The sequence below is a fragment of the Crocodylus siamensis genome, chromosome 2 (assembly GCF_052110815.1).
Source record: "Crocodylus siamensis isolate JL-2025a chromosome 2, ASM5211081v1, whole genome shotgun sequence".
Lineage (NCBI taxonomy): Eukaryota > Metazoa > Chordata > Crocodylia > Crocodylidae > Crocodylus > Crocodylus siamensis.
The window spans coordinates 230,960,923-230,986,732 of NC_143396.1; the positions used below are offsets into that span (position 1 = coordinate 230,960,923).

The window sequence follows — 25,810 nt, forward strand, 5'->3', positions numbered from 1 at the left end:
TCCAAAATGTGTCATGTAGTTCATGGACTCCATTATTATGGCATTTTTTTAGGTTCTGTAATAAAAGAGTATACATCCAAGTTTCTGGGTGCCTCTGACAGTCTTTTAGGAATAAACAGAAGAAATCATCCATGACCTCAAGATCAAATCAAATAGCCCAGGGACACTTAAAAGTAACAAAATTAATTAACCACCCCACCCAATCCATATGAAAGTCCCATGGAACCCTATTTTTAACAGATGACACATAAAAGTACAATGCCAGTTGTAAAATCCTGAAAGTCGATGCTCCTAATTCTGCAATACTCCCCTGAAGAGACACATGATAGGATTTTAAAACCTGCTGGAATGTTTTCCTTGCTTCATATGAGCACAATATCTGTCATTAGAGATCGACAATATTGTAGTGATTTTACAGTCCTACCATTTAAACCTGAACCTTTACTTTTTCTTGGGTTTAAGGCATGGGACTATTTCTCCTGGACAGCAGAGATAATAAGGGAAATGAAGGCTGAAGAGACTATCCGGGACATATCCACCAGCCGCCTGAGGTTTAACCAGCATCAACAGCTATTGGCAGAAATTGAGGCACGAGAGGAGATGTATAATCGGGTGGTACAGCTGGGACAATCACTGCTGCAAGAAGAGAAAATACAATCAAAAGAGGTAAACAGAAAGCAATATCATACCTGAATTTCTACTTACACGCACAACTTATCAGCACTATTGCAAACACTGTTTTGAGTACTACCTGGACCAAAGATGTGACCCCCCACCCATCTCAAAGTCATACCTATCTTAGACTTGTTTCTGTGTCTTTTCCACACCACTTCATACCATGGGTAGACCGATGTTGCAATCTGCAGGCTGCCTGCCAGAACAGAGCTTGGGTTAATTAAGATGCTTTGCAAGATTTGCAGAAAGCGACATCACACAATCCCTACTTCCTGATCTGGATTTTTATTAATAATTCCTCTCAAATTATGGCATCACCTCCATACCAAATGAGACTGGCCAAATGTAAGATCATAAGAATTACCATTTACTGGGTTAGACCATAGGTCCATCTCGCTCAGTGTCCTGAGTTGTACAATGGCAAAGTGCAGATGCTGAAAGGGAGAATGAACTGGGTATGACCAGTTTTTTCTACTGTTCCTCTCTCCTTGCAGTCTCCAGCATTCAAGGTCTAGGAAGTTCTGATTCAGAGACTATATCCCTAACTTCCATGCTCAATAGCTGCCAATCCCCCTTTCCTCCAAGAACTTGTCCAACCCCTTTTTGAATCTGGCTAAACTGCCAGCTTCCACGTCTTACGATGAGTTCCACACTTTAATTACATGCTGTGTGAAAAAGGGCTTCCTTGTGTTAGTTTTAAACTTACTACCTGCTAGTTTCATTTTGTGACCCTTAGCTCTTATACAGCAACTAATATACTAAAATGCTCAAGCATGAAGACAGAGCTTAAGGAATACATTATACATTTTACAGAGCCCTGAATTTTACTGAAATAAATAAATCTCAATATGTGAAAGTAAGATGAGAAACTAAACTCCACGGTCCCAGGACAAATAGCCTCTAACATTTCCACAAAACCACCTCTTTTTCACTGCATCTCACACTCCTACAAACCAATAATTGCCAACAAAAGAGCAGCCAAAATCTGCTGTAGAATGTGCGTGGACAGGCTAGTCACACGCACACACACACACACACACGTACGTGTGTGTGCACGCATGCGTGCGTCTACCCTCCTTTTTATTATTTATATGTGAGATCTTATTGATAAACTTTGATATTCTCTTCAGTGAGCTAGGCCATTTTGTAATAAAGTAACACTTACCTAAAATATTGACTACAGCTGCAAAACCTGCATCACCAAACTATGGCTCACAAACTAAATCTCTATACTGGATACATGGGTAAACAACAATGCAAGAAATTAGTGGGATAGAACAAATAACAATTCTAGTATAGCTGTCCTTAGACCTGCTTGAAAGTCAGTGGATTCTAACCAAATCTCTGTTTATTTAAAGAAATCAGAGCAAATCATAATAGTTCAATTAATACAGTGTTGTCCTATACCCCGTCAGGACACCAACTTGTTATTCAGCTCCTTGTGAACTATTTCATTTACTGTGATTCAACCAAAATTATTTCCACATAGACCTTTCTGTGGAGCCAGTGTCCAGGTCAAGATAGTCTTGTGCGCACTCATGCACATATGTGCAGACACACACACACACACACACACACACACACACTTTTTTGTTCCCTATGCTTTTTCCAAAAGCCTAAGAAGAGTTCTTGCACTTTAAAAAAAGTGCTGTGCTTTCTTGTTTGAGCAAACTATTTCCCAGGTGCTTATTAAATATTACAACATACATCTTCTGTGACTAAGAAATTTCCCAGTTCGAGTAAAAGCTGTATTAACCAGCATTTTACTAACCAAAATACTCTATTATCTGGCATGTTCATGAAGTATTTTTTGAGCAGGGCTGGGAGGGAGGATGTAGGTGGAGGGAGTGAGGGCAGCAGGTCCCCCCTGCAGTCTGCACAGACACCGCCTAGCCAGCTGACCATGGGATGGGGGAGAGTTTGCATGCAGTGGTAGCGGGTGCTGCTGTCACCATCCACCACTCTCTGCTGCCGCCACATTAATTCCGATAACCAGAATTTTTAGATACCCGGCACCCTCCTTACCCCACTCATGCTGGATAGCAAAACTTTTACTGTACTTGCCTGTAAGAACTTTATATATAAAAGTTGCTTAAAAAGATTAAAAAGTCACTTCTGGTAGAAGCTCTGTGGACTTTGTATTTGAGATCCAAAATGAACTGAGATACAACATTGCTGCATACGTACTAATACTGATTTAAAGCACTCCCCAGTGCTGATGATTAATTTGAGTCCATTTTATTAAACTGATTTTGTCTACCATTTTGATCACCGGTAATGAGGAATCAGGGTTCACTTTTGAAGAAGGAGCCTGAGAAATAGCTACCTTTGTTTATGCTTGGCTTGAACTCCTATGTACGTTCACTAACACATGTCATCACAAGCACTTGTGAAATTGCTCTGCTTATCTTTCTGCCTGTGTAAAAGTTCTAGAATTTATTTCTGTTCTCCTTTGCTTGATGATTTTGACCATCATGCCAGCTAAGAAATGTACTTACTTGTCCCTTTCTACTGCCTACTTGCCCCGATCTTATAAAACTTAAGAGCATTTTCCTTTGCCTGTCCTTTTAAGATCCAGCAAAAGTTGCAGGCATTGATGAAAGAAAAGGAAAATGTGTACCACCAGTGGCAGCAGAAGAAGGCGTGGCTGGAGAAGATACACCTAGAACAGATGTTCTATAAGGATTATAATCATCTGGAGAAGATTCTGAACTCACAAGAGGTGAGTGAATTATACATCTGGTGCAAGTCTTCCTGCCTAAAACTAACATATCCTAAAAAATGTAACTGGAATTATGTAAAGGTCAGATGCACATGGGAACATTGATTATTGTCATTTGTTGTTTTATTACAATAGCAACTAGGACCCCTGGTCGTGTAGTAGAACTCCTATGTGATAGCCATTGTACAAACACAGAACTTACTTTCTAAATGTAAAGCAAGAGACTGGATGAATACAAACAGATTGGGAAGCACAAGGAAACTGTGAGACAGTATTAGTCAACTTAATTAATAGTTGTCTCAGCACACCGGCAGCCTGATCTTTATCAAATTTTTTGTAGGCATCTTGGGGAAGGGGAGACAGTTTCAAGGTGGGACAGGCCCATGTTCTGCCACCTGTGGTGAGCCGCACCTGATTCTATTTGCCCACCACAACTTGTTGTTCCCAGTACCTCTGGAACTGGTGCTCCGTGGTTCCTTTATGGGCTTAGGAATACCTTCCTTTGTGCATCTTCTGTGGGGCTTCTCCTTCTCTACACCCCACCCCTTTCTGCTCAGGTGTTATGGTGGATCCAGGCAGTGTCTTGATGTAGTTGCAGGTTTCATTCTTCACATGGCAGCTTGACAAAGAAAAGGCATCACAGGGGTCTCACCACAGTCCTGTTGCTCTCCAAAAATTGTAACACAAGAAAAACTTAAAGGAGCTCAGTCTGAGCAGTGGGCAGGGCACTCTTGCCTCTGTGCTGAGCTGCTCCATCCTGAGAGAAAGGTGTTGAGGGCCCCCACTCCTGTACCCTCCATCTCCTTTCAGGCCACTTGTCATCTTGCCACAGGTCCTTCCCATTCAGCCAGTAGGTCAGGTGTACCAAGGCCCCAGGGCATCCCATACCGGGTCTGTTCATGGTCTAGTGTCACAACTGTCCCCCATTGGCACACTCTGGGAGCACAGCTGCACTGCTGAGGTATACGGGGTTCATGGACCATTCCTCCTGGGCTCACCCTTATCTAGTGCCTGCAGGGCCCACAGGGCTGCATTTTTCCATCCCCACCTGACCTGTAATTTCCCAGGCAGTCCTTCTGCCACAGTGGTGGATGAGCTTGCTGACATGTTAAGCCATCCGTGAGTAGGGTCAAGAGGCTCAGCATTGCACCTAGGCTTCAATCCTCCATGGGCTGATGGGACCCTCTGACTCCATCTGAGTTGTCTGGTTTTAGAGTGTGTGGCCAGCTCCCAGCCAGCTGTGGAACTTGTGCCCAGGTTTTCCCAGGTTGCCTGAGGCATGTGTGCTCTGCTTCCCAGGGCCTGCCAGCTGTCAGGGGAAGCATTGGACTACTTCTAGGGGTGGGAAGTGCATCTGGCTCCATCTCTGGTGTCCGGACACATCTTAGCTTTTCCTCAGCCTCCATGCCTGTTTTAAAAACATGGTCTCCAGGCCCATGTCAATGGGGAGTCAGCCCTCTGGTCACATGGTGTCAGCTGCTTTGCTCACAGCCAAGCCACCTGAGCTGCAGCACTCAGGTATGCCAGGCAGGGGCCTGTCACACAAAAGATTTGAAGACAAATAAGGAGAGAGACCCTCTGTAAATGTCCACAAAGCTTTCAAGAGAGAAGGAAAGAAAGTATTAGGGAAATCAGAGATGCTTGTTGAAAAATTAAACAAGTGGGTGATAAAAGCTGATGCTGTAGGCTGATCTGAGGTGAGAATCAACCTCTGAACATTTGAGTATGACTCGATAGGTAGTGTAGACAAGTAGCTCAAGGTGTCCAAATGGCAGCCTGAGAGACATAAGAGGCCAGTGAGCGGTTAGTCTGAAGCTCCCAGGCTCCCACCTGGCTGCTGCTCCCCCTATCACTCCAGATGCAGGAGCAACCAGGGTCTCTGGGCTTTCCCTCCAACTTTTGCTTCTTGCTCCTGCCTCAAGCAGTGGCATGGCATAGCACAGCCCATGCTAGTGGGGGAGCATATGGTACAGTGCAAGCTGGTAAGCTTGGGTGCAACAGGGAAGGGTAGCACCTGTGGCTCACAATATTGTAGCCTGCTCAGCCTGTGGCTCTTGTTGGTGTGGCCCATGCAGGGTGCAGCCCACAGCCACGTAGAAGTTGGACAGCCCTGAATTACTTTATGCTTGATGCAATAAAGAAGGGAAACCGGTGAGGTGATGTACAGCAAAGGATGGCAGGGTCAAAGCAACAGGCTAGGAAAAAGATCCTTAGTAACATCAGAATTTTGAATGCATATGAATGGACACTGAGGCAGGATATAAGCACCTAAAATGTGTTTCTTCACCAGCATCAAAAAATTAATGATTTTTCTCCCTCCAACCCTTTCTTGTACGGATAAGAACTATTTAAAATATGCTCCTTACTCACAGCGGCCATTGCTTTGGGCCTAATGGTCCCTACCACAAAACCTGTGGATGCCATTGCAACTGCTGTTGTATATGGTTACACAGACCAGCAGCTTTGTAGACTGTGCAGGTATGCTGAGGGTTACCATACTGCTGAGGGACTGGCCTGCCAGACAGCTTAATGGGTGAAATCCAGCTGAAGCAGGTAATATCTCAGGCTGGCTTCTCATTTGGAAAAATAGTCATTTTAGGAGATGCTTCTTGCTAAATAAATTTGTGAGGCTGGTGGCAGCAGTACAGAAGGGTTCCAGGCTTACATCAGTCTTCAGTTGCAGCTGTGCAAACGCTTCATACAGAGGTGCCAATGGAACTTTCCCAGAGGCAGCCAGCTTCCCTGCAACACATCTGTTTCCTGCTGTGCCACATGCATGGAGCTCCACTAGCAAAGTAACCCTGAACTATTAAGCCTGGCTTAAGCCATGTAATAATGCTTAACCCTTTGGAGTCCATGGGTTTAGAGCCACTGCTTCTCAGCACTTGCAGAAAATGTATCAGCATTGGGAATTCCCAACGCTTGGTCCTTTTTGGCAAAGTCTGCCTAAGTACTAAATTTGTATTGAAATCTGAAACCACGAGAGTTTCACCTGGTCTCACGTTTCTTAAGTAAAGTGTCTCACAGTTCTACACTATACGTTTTCATTTTTTGTTTAACTAATGACAGATTTTAAAATGCCTACTTCCATTGTGTGACAATGGATTGATATGCCATTACAGCCTCATTATGAATGACATAAGAATCTTCAAACATTGGAAAAAGTTTTTTTATTTGATATCAATTTTTTGTCTACTGTATCTTTTATTGAGTGAAATGATTTTTCATTCCCAATGTATTTACCCAGTTTGTTGTTGTTTACTGTTTTGTAGGGGTGTGCAAAGTGGGCCCTATTTGATTCGGATTCAGCCTGAATCAGGGAAGCAATTAGATTTGGTGATGCAGATCACTGTCCCCAGTTTGATTCAGCTGAATCAGAATCTGAAGATTTGATGCTGATTCAGAGAATTAGCAATTTGGACATAGACACAGCTTTAAAAGTTTTTTCTACATATCTTGAGGTAGCAGGCGTGACTCGTGATCTCTGCAATGCTGGGTTACATGGAGCATCCCACAGGAGTGCAGGGAGCCCTCCATATGCTCAGCGGCAAAGTACTTCTGTTAGAAGTACTTCTGCTCCACTTCCAGATCTGCCAGGCAGTGCACTGGGCCCCGCACCCCCCTGGCTTGGCAATCAGCCACAGGGGAACCCCGGGTGCCCCCCCCCAACCCAGGAGACACCAGTTGCTGAGCCGGGGGGAGGCCCCCTGCGTGCTCCCCAGCAGACCCAGAAGTGGACCAGAAGTGCTTCTGCTCCACTTCCAGGTCTGCTGCTGAGTGTGCTGGGAAGCCCCCAGTGCTTTTGTGGGACACTCCATGCATTCCAGCATCACAGCAGTCATGAGCCCCTGCTACCTGGAGATATGTAGGAAAAACACTTAAAGCTATGTCTAAAGTCTCTGAATCTCTCCGAATCGATTTGGAGGGTTCCTATTTCATTCGGAAGAATTAAAGGGTCCTCTGATTTGATTCAGATTCAGAGATTCAGCCACTGAATCAGGCCGAATCTCCACTAAATCAAATCAGGGACTGAAGCTTCTCACAGCCCTACTGTTTTGTTGCTGAGAACTCAGTTTGCACAGACTTGCAGGGGATCTGTTCACTTAATTATTTTCATAAAATAGAAAAATCAGTTCACTCCCAGCCAGAGCAAGTGGGGGTTTTTTGAGAGGTCTCCTCCTATTGAAATCAAAGGCAGAACATCTGCATAAGATTAGTCAGAGAGATTATGAAATACCACGGATGTGTATGTCATGTATATGTGGATCACCACCAAAAATATGTCTCCTTCACTGATGCAGCTTCTGCCATCATTGGGATATTACAATTTGTGGGAAAAAAATAGTAGATGGAGGAAGACTCAAATTTAACCCAGGAAACACATAAGAGGTGTCAGGTTGAACTTGCTATAATAGGCTATGTTACATGAAGACAGATCTTTGAGGTGATATGAGGCCTCAGGGGAAGTTCAGATTGAGAAATACATTTCTTCTGCCTTTGAAAGACCCGGGAATTACTCACTTGCCTTTAAAGTGAGAACTTTGTTGCCATGATTTGTGACTTTGCCACCTCATAGTTAATCCACAACAACTCTCTCCACCTGGTATTGAACAAACATATCACAAAGATGATGAAATTGGTCCAAATGACCTCAGTGTGGCTCACAAATCAAAGCTTCAGATTGTTAACATATCTCATTTATACTTTACAAATTCCACTTTAAATTGGAGCTTCAAGTCCTGTTCTTAATTTATTAAAACAGGTTTGGGAATTTGTTGCTTGTTCTTGCTCCAAGTGGGGTTTCTGCCTATTGTATTCAATAGTCACTGTATAAAATGAATAGACAGCAGTGGGGTACCTTGTGTCCCATTGAGACAAGCCCCTGGTGAAGAATTAGGGTCTGCTTCATTTCAAGAGTAGTGCCCATCTTACTGAGCCACATTTCCTCTAATTTGCTCTTCTGTTTTGCATCTCTCTCTCTCTCTCTGGGTCTTCTCTAACAGGAGAGAGAGAGAGGGTGCTCTTATCCCAGCACCTGGTGGTTAGGGCATTTTTCTGGTTAAGTGGAAACTGTAGGTTCAAACTACTGCTGAGTGAGAAGGGGCCTAGAATCTGAGGGTGCCTGTGCACAAGCACGGAGCCCTGCTATGATGAGCTGTACAGTAATTACTTGACTAATTGAGTCTGGGGGAGCATGGTAATTACTGCACTCTAGCATCCTCCAGCATCCCATGTATCAATATCCCTACACTTCAAAATGGCAGCAGGGGAACTTAGAGCTCATCAAACGAGCTTTAGGTCAAGCACCTCTGCCGCCACTTTGAAGTGCAGGGATGCTGGTACACAAGACACTGCAGTGCTTTAATTAGAGGAACTCTTGGAACCGCTCTAATTAAAGCACGGCACCCCCACCACCATCACCACCACCCCTGGAGCACGTGGAAAAGTGCCCTTAGTCTCCTTGGGCAAGTGTCCTAACCACTAGGTCATTGGGCCTCCTACCACTATTTTTCTTCAGCTTACAGTTGCATCTTCCAGTTTTAGCCATGCAAATGCTATATGCCCATTTAAGTGTGGAGTTGTATTTGCACAAGATTGGGTTCTAAATGATAGCACTGAAGCTACGATGCCCTTGTATGCAGAGTTCTTGTCTGGCAAATCTCCATGTCACTTCTGTTCTCTTATCTCTCTCTGTGGGAATTCCTCACCAAATCTTGCCACATATTCTGCTTCTGGACATCCATTTAAACAAAGAAAAAATATAGAGGGGTGTGCTGATGTCCTCTGCATCTGGTGCCCTCTATCTACTGACAGCATGGCTGCAATTTGATTCATGAAGGGCATGGACAGCAGATCAGAATGAATTTTTTTAGCATTATAAGAAAAATAGAGAAAGAATTTGCTCCATTCAAACAGAGCCCTTCAGCGCTAAAGTGGGACTGTCTAGTGAGATGCATCCCCCTCGGCAAGTCAGGAAGGAATAAAAGAAAGTACTGGTTTAAACTGGTATTTCTGAGCAAGATTTTAACCAGAATAGTGTTGCCAAGGCTACAGTTGTGGACACCCAAATCACTTTCACAAGGGGGAACATTGTCATTTGCTGGTCTTGGAATAGACAGAAGCGAACATGTGTTTTAGAAGAATTCCCATCAGTCAGACAGATTTCAGCCCTTTCCCCACTTTTTATGACCAGGTTTGTCTGGGCCATTACTTAGCAGCATCTGTTTTGCAGCAACACGTGTCTGCAGAATGGTCATGTGTCTCTGTATCATAGTAGTTTCATTCAGACCCTTGTTGTTGACAGTTTGCTTACACAGAACATGCTGTGTACATGTTCCACAAAGTTTCTCCCAGCTGCAAGGAGTAGGGGAAGGAAGAAAGTAACCGGCACTGAGTTTTAAACAAGAATTGCACTCTCATTCGTCCTCCATGCCAGTGTGACAGGTTTGACTTCATGCCAGCATCTTATGTTACATCCAAGTTACTTAAATGTTCACAGGATTTCAGCAGAGTATAGTCTAGGATTGTTCTATGCTAAAGAAAATAGAGCACATGTGGAGGAAATTAGACAAACCTCTCTCTTTTATTACTGAATTCTGTTGTGCCATTGCTGGGAATCATTGTAGGAAATTCTCTTAAGACTTGTGAACAGAGGTCTTGCAACTTTGAGTGCAGACCGGCAGCAACTGAAGAAGAAAAGAAAGGAAAACTTGCTCTGTTTTTCAACAGAAGAGGAGCTCTGTATGCTCTGCTTTCTTCTAAGCTCCTGAAGACAACAGATGCTTTGCTCAGGTTAACTGCTTCGGGCTTTTTCACAAGCAAAGTAACAGCAAGTTCACGGTCTGTCTCTGGCTAGCACTCTTGGCTCCCTCCTCCTCCGTCTGCAGTCTTACTATCAGAACACTCAGAGAGCAGAGACTCACAGTCAGTAATTTATCTTTCAGCCCATCACACTCTCATATCACTTTGCAGACGGGAAAGGTGCTGATGGTACTGGAGGTGTTGAAGAAATAGCGCTCTTTATTTTGAATGTGGATTTTTTTAGTTTATCATTTTTTTTCAGAAGAATGCTTATTAACCTCTTGCTCCTTCACATCAGAGGAAGAATGGAAATTTCCAGTGCCAAAGGAAAAAGGATTAGGACTTTGTTTTAAAAAGAAGGGGAAAGGCAAGTTTCTGCGGCTTTAGTTTTACACAGGGTAAGACTAGGCTGCAGAATGTCATGCAGGGACCATTACTGCAAACATTCATCTGCACCAATCTATGTTTCCACTGTGGAGGTGATGCTGTCTTCCAGTAGAGTGACCCCACCACCAACTTTCGAATCAGCTATACGGGACAAGCCTTTCCAAAAATGGCCATCGTCAGCATGGTATCTTCCAGGTAGTCAATCAGCAGCAGAAAATGTGCCAAGAAATGCCACCTCATCACCAAGCAGCATATCTTCTGGGGCTTACTGTTCAAGGTTAGACATCATCCTGGCTCATACAAATAGGAAGAGAGGTTTCAGGAAAGATCCCCAGTATGTTAATCCATCTGACATGACATCTAAGAGTTCCACGCTTCACAAAGATCCTCAGGGCAATGGACATAGGAGTTTTGGCCTTTGGTCTACACCTGCATCTTGTAAGCAATATTCAGGAAGAGATCAAAGTACCTGTCAATCTTCTACTGATAAAATTGGTCCCATGCAGCTTGCAATTTCTTTGCCTTCTGACGTCTCTTCCTTAAAAACTCCACTAAGCTGGACATCGCGTCTGGATGTAGCTCTTTCTGCCATTCCAGCTAGTTCACCACTCCACAGCAAAGGTCTGCCGGCAACTCTGACACCTGGTCACTCAGTCTCACCCCAACATGGCTATAGTCAGTGCAGCGTTCGAATCCCAGACCTCCATGCTTCAATGAATCTGTACATTTCAACTTGCAGCTTGACAATAAAGCCTTTTAGGGCTGATACCCCAGTAAGCAGTCATGCTTATTCTAGCATTCTGATGCCACAGCTGGAGAAGGTATCTGCTAAATCAGCTGGTCTCCCAACAGGATCCCAGGTACCTAAACAAGGCTTTCCTTCAGCTGAGCCTCCAGCTCTTCAAATTACAAGATTTCATGTGACTTCCTCTGCTAAGTGCTCTGGTGTTCCTCAGCAAACAGCCTCCAGAGAGATATGGTTGTCACCAGCTGTGCTGACTGAAGGAAAAGGTTCTCCTGCTAGAAGTGAAGTCACTCAGACTGATTTTGATCCAGATTTGGTCATCTTCCAGAACCATCCAGCATCTGGAACAAAGTTTGGGGAGGCTCCCTGTGATAGGCTAACACCGGCTCACCATAAGGTTTCCAAAATAACCCTGATACTTGCCACCCCTTGGACTACTGTACCTATCCAGGTGGTAAGAGAATTCAGAAAGAGTCAAACATCCACTGTATTTATCAGGACACATGATCCAGATGCAGCTGGCCCATCCCTTCACACTGTGGGGCCAGGGGATGGCTTCTCTCTATCTGTGAATCCAGTTTGCTGTCCAAAATTGCTCTGTACTCAGAAACATTGGGCAACATGTGGCTTGAGGCCTTCCCCAGATGCTTGCATTGTAGGAGGCGTAGATCCTGACACTCTCTTAACAAACACACCAGCTTGCACTGCAAACGCATCACACAGAGCTGGGGAAAGTGCGTGGTGTCCATCTATTGCTGTCAACATTGCCTCCTTTGGAGCTGGGAGGAGAGTGGTGAAGATTTCCATTCCATTCTAGGAACATTTGTAAACAGAACTTTGGGGCAGAAATAACTAAGCCATGTGGATTCATCCTCGTTTTCTTCTTCTGGGTATGCTCCTATTCCCTACAGATGACTTAACTGGTGGGGTGGACTTGTATATGTTATTTCTGTTTTGTTGTTACTATGGCTGCAGTTAAGGAGAGATCCTACAAGGTGCTAAGCACTCTGATCTAATCCAACATAGCACATAAGCACATGCTTAACTTTAAGCATTTCTGTAGCCCCAGTAATAGCTCATGCTTAAAGTTAAACATGAAATTAAGTGCCTTGGAAAATCCCAGCCATAGTGCTCAGAGTCTTGCAGAACCAAGCCTGTAGAGCCAAGAATCATTTCTTCTTCTAGTTAGTCACTACAGCAATCTGTAAATAGCCTCAGGTTTTTTTCTTACTAATTTGTCGACATTTCCTGTGTTTCTAAATGGTTAATTTCTTTAGTTTTTTAATTGTTAATCCTTGTTTTCTAAAATTAATACATTCAAGTACTCATAAATTCCTTCCTTACCCTGTACCCTGAAAATGAGAGAGAGCTAGAGACTACTCTTTTGTGTGGGATACAAGGAATTCAGTCTCTGTATCCAGTGAAATTTGGAAATCCTGTCAATGTCTTATTAATGAAACCTGGAAGAGCTGTAGGGGATTTAGTCTAAGTCTTCGTGTAAAATATTTCATAAGTGAATATTTTATTAATGATTATATTGTAAAAAGTATTAGGATTCTGTTTTTTAACCTATAACTTCTGGGCTGGGTTCTTCTGATATATACCAGAGCTAAAAATCAAATATTGACAGAGCTCCATAAATTTCCTATGTGTATGTCAGTCGAGCTCCATGTCTTATAGTTATATTCTTATATGTAAAAAATAAAATAAAATAAAAAGCATACAGTTGGAGGGTGGAAGGCTCATCTTTAAATATATCCAAAGCACCTTGTGAGGCTTTAAAATATGTATATAGTTTTATGAGCAACCTAGTGTGTCTTCTGCTTAAAATAAGGCATAGTGATGTAATTGTACCTTTTAACTGAATGTCATGCATAGTAAAAATAACTGAACAATAAACTGTGACTGTATTACATGCATTTATTTACTTCTGCTAAAACAGATTAAGTGTTGTTGTTCTCTTTTAAAATATGCATTTTTAATGTACTTTTTTAATGACAAGTTAATATCTGCATTTGCTTCCACCTGCATTCATAGAGAATTTGGTCTTTGCTATGATGTTGCAGGGGTTTAAATGTGGTAGCAGTTAGCCTCTTCTTGCTGTTAACTTGCGCTTAGAATACTCACAGACTTCACTTGGTGTCTTGTGCAGAACAGGTGCAGCATTGGCCAAGTGTGGTAAGTAGAATACTTTAGAGCTGGTCACAGATTGAAGAGATGAAGCTGAGATAGGGAGTGCTTCAAGAGTTTAATCAAGTGATGAATTACAATAGCTCCTGTTCCAAGGGGGAAAAATTATTAATTTGGCAAACTTCTCTTTAAGCTGAATCAATTTCTAGTAAGTGTGCATGAACCCAAGGTTGTAGTGTCCTGAGAACATCCTTATCCTAATCATTAAAATGTTTCCTCCAGGTTTTCTCAAAAACACTCTTATCTTTTTTGGCATGTGTTGTGCTGTCATAATCTGAACAGTTATTTTTATTGATGGACCTAAATAGCTTCATATTTAGTATTGTTCTGCTCGGTGTTATTGGATGCCTTTTAGAATGACAGTATTGTTGAATTCATTTTCAGTGAACTGAGCAGCAGTAAAACTGCATTTGCAGTGGACTTGAAAGCCTCAGTGTTTTTCAGTGCTGTGCCTTCTTAATGAAAAGAAACACTTAGAGAACCAAGATATATCCTGAAAAGGGCCAAGTCCACTGTGTGCCTTTAAAGTCTTTGCAAATTTTCATTTTAAAATGAGGTTGTTTTATAGGAAATGTTCCAGTCTGCAGTACTTTTTGTAGCTGAGAATTAAATTCCTGGTGGAGGTGATTCAGCACAGAAGAGAAACAAACCTGAAAGTCTATACCCATTGTATGCAATGTGGGGCCCTGGGTAACCCTGTAGGTTACCTGGTCAGAACTATGCAGTGCAATGCATTTGAAATTAATATTTCTCATTAAAGGGAGGGGGGGAGGAGGAGGGCAGGTCGGGGACCTCTCACAGGCAGCCTTCTATTGCCAAAGGAAATGATGTAATTGGCAAAGGGCCAATGGCAGTCTAAGAGCCAGTTTCCATTCTGCTTTCAGATTGGTGTAACAAATGCCTAATGGTAAAATGCTTCAATTCTCCTGATTTTTTTTTTTTAATCTTTATATTAAGATTGCAATTTAAATTCATAAGGGAAAGTTTTTTACCACACACAAACTCCTCAAGCTTGGACATGCTTTCTTTCAACCGTACTTGCACTGTTGGTACCACCCCTATAATACCAGAAGCTTGTAAGTCAATTCTCTTTTACTCTGCACTAAAAGTTAGCTGCACTACTTTGAGAACCTGATCCAAGTCTTGTTGAAATCACTAAGACTGGAGCTGGGATCAGGTGTTTATCATTATATCTACATGGTACAATGCAGTTCTGTGCAAAGGTACCTTGTTCAGAGGTACTTCAGCTATTAGGAGGTATATAGCCACAATAACACAGCACTCTGCCTAACCTAATTAGCTCTGCTGCTATACTTCTTCCAGCTACGCTGCTTCTGGTTCCAGAACTTGCTTTTTTAAAGCTAGCTTAAGTACCTCTGCTTGGCACTGCCTTGTCCCACGTAATTCCTATCTCTAGTGTTAAAAATGACATGTCACTTCGTTCCGGAGACAGATCAGTAGCATGTGTGTGCTCCAAAAAGCCCAATCAAAAAAGATTATTAAAAGACAAACAGAATTTTTTTCTCTGAATATATGCCTAAAATGTGAGATAGAAGGAGACAGAACAACATGGAATTCAAAACTGGGCTTTGGTTTAACATGAAATAGTCCTTAATGATAAGGCAGCACCTTGTTTGTCCCAATGCTATCTATGGTGAACCCATTAAGAGCCTAGGCATACTATCAGGAGGCCCTTGCAGCTAAAGTTGAGTGGGGGATGGGAATTAACCTTTCATACTTATGAATGGATTAGTATGGACCGCTGATATATCTGGATTGGATTCAATACTGCTCTGGACAGCGTACTGTGTGCGCAAAATATTCATCTCAAATTATCTTCCAAAAATGAATTGGAACACAAGTCCAGGAATGGATCTCTCTGTCCAAAGATTTCATCATCAACAAAAGGTCTGGATTATACCATGTACATAAAATATTCCAGGTAAACCTCTCCTCTGGGAGTTGCAGTGAAGGATGAGAAGTTTGTTGGATGATTCTTGCCAAGTAGATAGTTTTATAATTACTTTTCCAGTGTAACTCAGGAAGAATGTCCTTGCCCTGAGATATATAATGCTGTGACTTCGATCATAATTAGAATATTTTGCAAATTGTGTGAACTGTTTGTGGACAACGTTGTTTTTCCTATGCACATAGATGCTGTGGAAAACCAATTTGCCTGTGTTCCAGATCAGACTTCTTCCACGAGTGTTGACCTTCCTGTTGCTTCTGTAATTCCATTCTGTTTCTCCCCAACTCTAAATTCCTTTAATTTATACCCAGGGTCTCAAATTTTTCTTCCATCATACTTTATCCAGATAGAGTTACTATGTAGAATTTCTCTTCCTCAGCCAAACACTTATGTTTCCATTACATTATGTGATGAATTATGCAGTGCTGTATAAAATCTTTTAAGTTAAACCCCTTGTTGCAGCATTAGCTCCAGAAGTCTGCCCAGCCATGTTGTGCTTACCCCACTGTAAACCAGGCCAGCCACTAATGCTCTGTCATGCCTTGTCATAGCAGTCTCATCCATTGTGGGGGTTGTGCTGCTCTTCTCGGTCTCACTGAAAAGGAGAATGAACTAAATGACAACTCATACTAAAGAAATGCAACACATTACAAGAAGCTTCCTTCATCAGTTTACTTTTGGTTGGTGGTAAGGCAGTAAAGGTGTTTATTATGTAATTGGAAAATTTGCACAGTTTCAGTGTATTTGGAGATATCTACCCGGGCAGTTGATTCCCCTAAATACCTCCATAACTTGTTGGACATACATGCGGTGCCAAAGACCTGCAGATGAGGTACTTGGCAAGCAAAAGCATCAGAAGTGAATTAAGCAGAGACCAATTGCCTAAAAGCTGCTCCCCTATTCCAGACTAAAGTGTGTCTGAATCAGAGATTGATAGCACTAGCAAACAACTTCAACACTTGCATTTCCACACTCTTCACTTAGCTCTAAGAATGCATTATCATCATGCTTAACTCTTCCAGTACTCTACTGAACAGCAGTTAATAGGCCAAGCAGGGCAGGTAATAGGCAAGCTACCTCACACCTTTCTGTCAATGCCCAGATGCAGGCAATGCTACCATATCATCCTGGTAAGTTTTCTCTTGTATTGCTTAACATTCCCCAATTCATTGTTTTGGGCCTGGTCCTTGCTGGTGCAAATTCTCAGGCGTCCTATTAGTGTCTCACTTGAAAAAGCACTAAAATGCAATTTGGATTAATTCAATACTCACATCTAACAACGCTGTTCAGACTACTATTCAACTTTTGATTGTAGATTTATTTGAAAACCAGTGACCTGGAAGACTCGGTAGATGAGGTGGAGCAACTGATCAGGAAACATGAGGCTTTTGAGAAGCTCCTGGCCTCACAGGATGAGAAGGTAAAAAACAAAGAGTACTTTGTCAAGTACAAGGGAGGAGGTATTTTTTGCAAATGAAGCACAGAACTGTTGATTTAGGCTGGTATGCTTGAGCCAAACAAGCAGCACTAGGGAGCCTTAATGGAAGTCTAGTGAAATAGGAAGTCTATAACTCAGAGAAGCTTCAAACAGTGCCCTGGCTGTGCTGACTGGTAATATGTAGGAAAATTACACTATGCTGGGACTTACCAGATAAAATCTTAGAAAGAAGCTATATTATTGTTTGCTGAAAATAACTGAAATTCTTATTTTTCCTGCAAAAATACAATGGACATGTACACCAAGTAAATAAAGTAGTTAACATAAAAGAGCAGAGGGAACAGGTTATTTAAATATATACACTGTGTTTACGTGTGAAATCAGTAATGAAGTGGCTGGTGTATTTGCATTCCCCTGCTCTCTGTACAATAGAAGCAGAGCTGCTCAGCTGTGGGTAAGAGGCTGTATACTGCAAACAGCTAACTGAGTGTCTACTTTAACTCATAGTTACTAGGTAGCTCTTAAATAGGCATGATGTGCAGCACAGTGCCCAGAAATGTATTGTAGTACACCTTATTAAATTGTATTAGCTTGTTCCCATCTTTCACACAGACTAATGGCTCTAAGTTGCAGCAAAGTAGGATTAGATTGGATATCAGAAAAAACTTAATCACTGTTAAAACAGTGAGGTAATGGAATAGACTGTTAGGGACGTTTTGGACTCTCCATCGTCAATAGAAGTTGAGGTTAGATACTAGGAAAAAACTCTTTCACTAGGAGAGTAGCAAAGCAGTGGAACAGGCTGCCCAGAGAGGTTGTGGAATCTCCATCCTTGAAGGTTTTCAAGATTCAGGTAGACAAAGCCATAGTTGGGAATGGTCCTGCTTTGAGCAGGGGCTTAAACTAGATGAGCTCCTGGGGTCCCTTACAACCCTAATTTTCTCTGTTTCTCTGAGATTGGACAGGCATTGGCCAGGGGTGATCTAGGAGTAGATATGCCTATGTTATACTATGGGTATTTCCCATGATTTTGGACTTTGCTGATTACCACACAGGGCCAGAAGTGTTTTTCGCCACTCCTGCTGCTACATGTCAAGATGTTTTCTTTTTTTTTCAACTTTCCTCAGCAGCATTTGGGGTTAGCTGCAGCCAAGGCTGGGGATTTTGACCAGTATGTGCCAGTGATTCTTCTGGGACTTAAACTCTGATGTTCCTGGCTAGAGGATCTTGCCCCCCCCCACCTCTGCCCCCCAGCTTAGGGTCAGATCAATTGCCATATTTGGCGTCAGGAAGGAATTTTACCCCATGATCAGATTGGTGCAGACTGTGAGGGTTCTTCCTTCCTCTGTAGTGTGGGACATGGCCCTCTGCATATTTTAACAACCTTTGCAATGGCAGAACATTTACTGCAATGGTCCCCCTGGTTTACCAGTGGTTGTGTCAAGGTTGACTGTATGGTTTTGCTAATAAATTAGACATTGGATTTGTATAGGGTGGTTTAGATAAGGATAAACATGCCTCAAGCAGGAGGTTGGACTTAGTGACCTCTTGAGGTTCCTTCCAGCCCTACTTCTTTATGATCCTCAGTTTCTCCTTGCTTTCCTGCCTCTCCAAAGATTCAAGGAGATTCTTTTCAGGTAGAAGAAAGAAAGAAGCCTTTCTTATTGTTTCCTTTCATAATGGCCAGACTGTGATTTCCAATTTGTTTTCCTTTTAGGTGACTTCTCTTCAGGACCAGGCCAGCAGACTCCTGAAGAAAGGTGGATTAGGAGGGATACAGATTCAGCACAAATTGAGCTCCATACTAGACAGAAGGCATCGGATCAAAGAGCTGTCCCAGAGCAGGCAGGAAAAACTGCAGACTTCACTTCTTCTTGTGGTCTTCTATCAGAATCTGGCAGAGGTAAGAGAGCTTCTGTCAGAATCTGGCAGAGATTTGTGACCAGATTAGGGACTCTCCTCACTCTGAAAGATCTCAGTGTGTATGCCTGCTCCTAAGACTAATCAAATAAGTATTTAATTATTTCACCAAATTCCTATTTCTTGGCAGTGGTTCTTTCTGTTGGAACCACAGCTCATGCTCTTTTTACAAAATGTGTGATAGCAAGTGCTTATTTCTGTAAGCAAATGCTGTCCTTGAATTTGCCAGTCAAGTGTTTGGGTCAAATCCTGACACGGCCCTGGCAACTGCAATGCGGAGTTGTCCTCTGCTCCACAATTCCTCTCATTGGTGCAGGATTCAGTGAAGCAGGCTGAGGAAGCAAATAGTTGTGTAGTGCTGTTACTTTAAATGGAGCAATGCATCTCTGACTAATGGCTCAAACCACCACAGACGTGCTTTTTGGTTAAGGGATTGACAGTGTCCAGTTGATCTATAGTCAGTACCGTAACTAAAGATGAGTAAGCTGGGCACCAGCCCCTGGTGCTGATTTAGAGGGAACACCAAAATGGCAGCCCCCATGGAGCCCCAACTACAGCAGCAGTGGGGCTGGAGCTCGCATGGAGGTGGCATCATGGGCACTGAGGAAAGACTCCCTAGTGGCATCCTCATCCCTTGCTCTCTGGTACTCAGCATCTCCTCTCTCCCACCCAGGATGCCAAAATTCCTAGTTATGCCTCTGGATACAGTCCATCCAATAATGTACATCCCACCCCACAGCTCCCTTTTGAGCATTATGTTGCCAACTTTCTTGGCATATGTGCTGGGAAAGGGGCTCCCACTCCCTGCTGTCCTAACCCATAGCACAGCACAGGACTGGGCCCTATGTCACAAGAAAACTTGGGTTTTCTAATCAGTTTCCTCCTGCCACCTGTTTCATTCAGGGAGTTGCAACAAGGAGGTTTTATGCCAGAGTTGCTCTTTACCTACCCGTCTAATCAGGGTTTTATATTGCTGCCTACCACTGTAGAACTTGAGTACCACCAAGTAATCAGTAAAAATACCCTCTCACAATAGTCTTTATCTCCTTTCCCAGGGAGCAATGAGGTTTTGGGAGCATTTGTACATGGGGAAAGTTGACTTGAAGAAGTTTGTGGCACTTTTGCTTTGAGTGCAGTGAGACCCACTGTCACTTGTATTACTTGTGAGGGAGTGAGCTCCCTACCCTTAAGTCCAGCTCCTGTAGAAGTCCTGTCCCTTGCAGTCACAAACCATCCTTGCTGGTGCGCAGAATTCTTGTTCAGTGGAACACAGCGGGCCATGGTCTTGGGGGAGAGGCAACTTTTTGAATAATTAAAGCTTACTGACTGCATTCTGAATTTATATGGGGGACAGCACAGAGAGCAGAGCATCAGAAGGATTTGGTCTTTTTAAAAGACAGGCTGATGCATTTTCAAAGCATGCAGTTTCATTTTCAGAAGGAAAATTGCAGTAGGGAATTTTGGAGATCACAGCTGTGTGGATTACAGGACAGAGACACATTCTTCTAGGGCAGATGATACTTACCTGGCAGGGGGGATGCAATCACAAAAGTGGGTTTCAGGGGTGAGGCTCATCTACTGCACTCTGAGGATGCTGACCCCTTCATTTTCACCAAATGGAAGTGGGCATCTGTTTGCTGCCATAGCTATTTGAGTATCCGGTAGTAGTGAGGAGTTGATAATCTTCCATGATGACTTGTAATATCTCAAAGTCTGCATACCATCCTTAAAGACTCAGGAAAAAGAGGATTAGGAATGCAATTATTTTTATTTGGAGGAATGAGCACAAAGGTCAAAGTCAGGAGCCTGCAGTTTGATACTGGCTCTGCCACTAACTCACCATGTGCAAGTCCCTTCTTCATTCTTCCTGATTCCCCATATATGCAGGAGATTAATAATATTGCCTGTTTATCTCATAGAGGCATGGTGACAAATAGAGAGTAGCGATACTGTGCCTGGAACTTGTTAAGTTCCATTATAAATAATGTGTTTAATTTACCAAAAGTTTGCTCACCCTGGGCTCTGAGTACATATGTATTTACATATGCATGCTTTTAAACAAATTCTGTCTATATTTGTTTTAAAAAATCTCACCGGAAATTAGGCTGTTTCCATCTACATGTAGTGGGTAAAATCTTAGCCCCTTTTAAATCAATTGGAGCTTTTCTGTCAACTTCAATGGAACTAGAATTCCACCCCATCCCAAGTCAACCCATTGGATACAGGGGGCCTGGGAAAATGGATCAGCTTTGTTGTGCATCCCCAAGGACAGCTGAGTCAGAATCTTAGGGAGCAAGAGAGGGGGAAGATCTCTCACTGTCTAGATCCTTTCTACTGAAACCTGAGAGCAGTTAAAATCACTGAGAATGGTAGGTAAAGGCACACAGAAGTGGCTGTTAAATTAAGGGGTTACCTTTTGCACCAGAAGATCCTATCGGTGGTCCTGTTAAAGTCTGTCATTACATCACACGCTTAATATTAGAAAGGGGGAGAGAACCCCTAGTGAGTTACCATAACTGATCCACTGGCAACCTGGTTTGCCTGCTCAGACAAGACTCTCCTACTGAAATGAAGAGACGCCTAAGTGTCCTTTGAGTGTTAATGTGTAGCTGTGTAATAAGAGAAGTCCCTAACTTGTGAGGAAGGAGAGACAGCAAGTGCATTGGTAATGAAAGCAACAGATGACAGCTTGCCCTCCTGGGCAACCTTGACACAAGTTTCTTCTTGGAATCCCTGAATGTGCTCCTGGGGGTGGGGAGCTATTTTCTGGAAGGGGTAGGTAAACAGGCACTGTCATTCCTGTGTACAGATTTCAGTAGCTGGAAAAAAGCTTCAGATAGGTCATTAACAAAGAAGAATCACCCAGTGACTGAGTCCAGTGTAAATCAGTGCAGTTCTTCAAAGGCAAATGATCCTGTGCTTAGGGGCAGAAATTGACCTCAGTGTGCTGTCCTCACACAATCCAAACTGAAGCGTACTCAGTGCTTTGAGGTCTACAGAATCAGTAAAAATGTGTGCTATGTTTTCAGTTCTCAGTGCTCTGACAGAAAGATGATATTTGCTTCACAACCAAAAGCTAAAATAAGCATTTTTGTTTTTCCCTTGAGACAAACTGAAGTTTATCCCTTTGCCTGTTTTATTCTGCTTGGCTTCTGTCTAACCCCCCCACCCACAAGAAAGGCAAGAGAATTTGAGAGACATAACTATAATAAGCTCCACCTGAAAACTCGTTCTCATTTTTTGCTTGCTTACCTTACATCATTTGCAAGTGTAATAAGCACTTCACAGAAAACATCTAGAAGACAGGAGGGGATTCCCCTCACAATCTTAATGGCAATGACCTACAACTGCAAATGTGACATATGCAAGGAGGAACAGTAGACTAGAATGACACAGGTTACAGACATAAACAAGTGTAGTTACTCTCTTTTTGAACACATGCATCCTACTGTAGAATAAAATGATGACAGCATAGTTGCAAGCAAAACATACCCCAATGAAAAAAGGTCCTAACACTTGTATGTGAGAATGGGGCTCAAAAACTAATCAACAGGGTACCAAAGGGGGTTGCTTATTGGAGATCTTACAGTACTTTTCACACTTACCTGGTTGAACTGAAAAAAAAAATGAGTATTTAAAAAGTACTGCAGTAAATTACCTAGAGTACCTTAGGAGCTAGTAGGAAAAGTGTCATTAATACTTTCCACTTCTATAAGGCTTTACATTTGAAAATCTCTAATGTGGACATCTCTAATTGCTTAATATTAATCCTCTCAGCCTTGCAAGACCTGTTTAGAACAAATATTTTATAGAGGAGGAGACAAAGGCACAAAGTTTTAAGTGATTTAAAGACCACAAAATAGGTCAATAATTGAGACCAGAAAAAGAGCCCAAGAGCTTCCAGCCTAACAAACAGAACAGCTCGCCATCACTAATGCAGTGCAAGCTAGTGGACTCCCTTCTAGTGCCAGTGAACCCTCTGCAGCTACTCTTTGCAGTCGAGGTGTTGGCAATTGAGACAGGCTTGTGGCCACAGAGCAACCATGACATCCCCTGGTGGCCTTGTGGCTCCTGCCTAGCTCAGACTCTGATCCCTGAGTGTGCCATTGTGAAAGATTGCTAGGCTGCTTGCCCACCATGCCTTGTTCTTCTTCTTAAAGGTTGGTTAAAGAAGGCTTCCCTTAGGCCTTTGAGTGAGCCTTAATCCTAACAATTCCCCACCGGATCTCTCTTTCAGCCTGACTATGCCTCTGGGAAAATTGCATGGCTCTGTTCCTCCCCTGCACCATGCCCCAAGCCTCGCAGGTGTTTTCACTATGATGTTCAGTTCACACATTTGACCCCTTTTGGTTCCCAGGGCCCCCAGTCCCACTTCCAGCCCCTCTCAGACTCATGGGCCCCTCTCCAGGCTTTACCTTAGGCTCGGGCCAGGTGGGGCAGCACTCAGAGGGGCCTGGGGGAGTTGGCGGGGGATGGGGCCAGGCAGGATCCCCCCATGGTCTCCTCCTCACTCCTCCAGCCCCACCTACTTACCAGCATGTAGCCCAGGCCCAGCTCCCTGCTATGGAGAGTGGGAACTGCCTGAATCTCTGAATCGATTCGGAGGCTTCCAATTCTATTCGGACCTTTTAATGGGTCTCCAGATTTGATTCAGATTCAGAGATTTGGCCCCTAACTCAGGCCGAATCTCCTCCAAATCAGATTGGCTACTGAATTTTCATTGGCTACTCTCTAGGCCTTTGCACCACCAGCTGGGCCGCACTCTAAGCCCCTGCTGAGCTGCTGGCCTTTTAAGTAAACCTTGCCTGCCCTTGTAGGCTACCAGGCTAAACTGCTAGTACAACTTAATGATGAACATCTGGTCTCTGGCAGGCTCTCAAGCCTTCTATAGGCTAAACATAAAACAGAGCCCCTCAGGCTGCTTGCTCCCTTAGGCTAGGGACAAATGTACAGAAAGCCTGATCCTGAATTGATTTAATGTTCGCATGTTAGTCTAACTTAGCTAGGCTGAACCAGTTTGTAATTGGACAGACATTCTCTCTGGACTGAGGAAATTCAGGCATATGCCTGCAGTGACTCAGGCTAGAAGTTAGGGGACGCTAGAGCAGCCCTCCCTTCCCTTGTACAATGCTGAGCTGAGGGGGGCATGGCCATGCCCCAGCTAGGATGCTTTGATTAAGGAGGTCTGCCTGCACCATTCCAGGCTTTTCCCCACTGGCTGCTCAAGGGTCCGGAGTGTTGCCAGCCCCCAGCCCCCTGCTAGATCTCTGAGGTGGGGGGTGCAGTGCATTCATCTGCTGATGATACAGAGCTTTTTCAATCTACCTCCCTGCTTCTTTATTTTGTCTGCAGCAAACTAGCAGGCAAGCAAGCCGGCAGGGGAATGATAACAGTGTTTATCACCTCATCAGCAAAACAATAGCCTCTCTCCATTAGTTCAAACTCTTCTTAAACAGTTTACAGGCTGACCTGTTGATTAGCTCCAAAAAGCCCTAAGTGGTCACTGTTCTGTCTGCCTGTCCCAGTGAAATTGGAGAGATACATAGACATAGACACCTCTTGGCATTAGCTAGCATACCACATGCCTAGAGTCCATGGGGCTGGGGTCTGTGCTGTGGGAGATGGGAGGGAGGAAGAGGTAGGGTATTCCTGCTTGAGCAGTGAGGGAAGCCAGGCAGATCCTGCTGTTTCTGCAGCCTCTGTCAGAGGTCCAGCCAGGGAGCAGAGGGGAGGGGCCAGCTCTGTTGTGGAGCAGAGCCCCACTCAGCCCAGAAAGCACGCTGAGATACTGGGGGAGTCTGGTTTATTTTAAACCAGCTAGGGGTCTGGAACAGACATTACATAAACTGGTTTGACCCAAATCAGTTAAGTCTGATACTACATTTTAGCGGGTTTATTTCAAACCAGTTTCAGCCATTTTCAAACTGGTTTATGTGCAGTGAACATCTGTTCTGTTACAGGTTTCAACCAGTTTCTGATCACTTAAACCAATTTATGTATAAGGTCTGTCTCCAGCTTCAAAGGAGCAGGCACATCCCAGTGCCTGGCTATAACAATAAATAATTCTATGCAAGACAGCCTCAAGAGAGGGCTTATGAGGTCCCAGGCTGGCTTTTTCCTAGGCTGAGATGTTTCTGGTTGTACTTCCTTGAGGAATTTAATGTTGTTGAAAGATTCTTGCCTCATGACAGAAAAAGATCCTTTATCAGTAATCTGGGGTAGATCTCTTTCTGATGCACGATTGCATCTAATTCCATTTATAACATTAGATAGAAGAAAAATTGTATCCAAGCAAGTGTTCATATCTTGCCTAAAATCATTTCAGAGACTTGTCATTCTGCTTCACTTTTGCTAATAACTCCCCTTGACACTGCCTTCCCTAGGCAAAGGCAGTTTCACAGGACAGTGTTTTAGGTCCTTGGAGGGGGCTCTGAGATCAGGAGAGGAAAAATAATAGCTTTTGGGTTTCATGTTAATTCTGCTGCTCCCCTCTGCTGCAGGCAGAGTTCTGGATTGGAGAGCGCATGAAGAAACTGCAGGACCCTGCCATCCAAGATCCCAGCAGCCTGCAAGACAAAATGAAGCTGCTGCAGAAACATCAGGTGTTTGAGGCAGAGATTTTAGCTAATGAGGAGATCATCACAGCCGTGAACAAGGTAATGCCAAACTCTGGAGCCATTATACAGATTATTTAAGGTTCTGTCTGCAGGAGGACAGGTGGAAAGAGTTCAAATCATTGTTAATCATTCCCTTGGTTTGTGCTGAAGTTCCATCCCCCTCCAGAGACTGGGTGACAAGGACACAAGTAATATTCCACAGGGGTGACTAAAATGGTGTTAATTCACAAAGGACTTCCCTGTTTCCTTAAGTCAGAAATAAGCCTTGCCAAATGAAGTGGATCCACTGTGCTGTGATGTGTTGCAACACAGCTAATCTGCTCCATTGGGTCAAACACATGTCACC

General features: G+C 43.4%; 1 protein-coding gene and 1 long non-coding RNA gene across 3 annotated transcripts in view; one reads left to right on the forward strand and one right to left on the reverse strand.

Moving 5' to 3' along the window:
* SPTBN5 (spectrin beta, non-erythrocytic 5) overlaps positions 1–25,810 on the forward strand; it is a 157,470-nt gene that overhangs the window by 72,086 nt on the left and 59,574 nt on the right. Inside the window, exons 32-36 of the mRNA XM_090033359.1 lie at positions 463–666; positions 3,248–3,397; positions 16,805–16,909; positions 18,645–18,830; positions 25,348–25,503. Coding sequence (XP_089889485.1) covers positions 463–666; positions 3,248–3,397; positions 16,805–16,909; positions 18,645–18,830; positions 25,348–25,503 — 801 coding nt within the window. The remainder of the gene's footprint in view (positions 1–462; positions 667–3,247; positions 3,398–16,804; positions 16,910–18,644; positions 18,831–25,347; positions 25,504–25,810) is intronic.
* LOC149871852 (uncharacterized) lies at positions 507–25,355 on the reverse strand. Of its 2 annotated transcripts, XR_016440307.1 has the most exons (6): positions 21,261–25,355; positions 20,373–20,580; positions 16,761–16,888; positions 15,991–16,084; positions 794–871; positions 507–636 (listed from the first exon to the last, which is right to left on the reverse strand). It is a non-coding gene; the product is annotated as an uncharacterized LOC149871852 (long non-coding RNA). The 2 variants fall into 2 exon arrangements; XR_016440308.1 differs by lacking the exon at positions 16,761–16,888.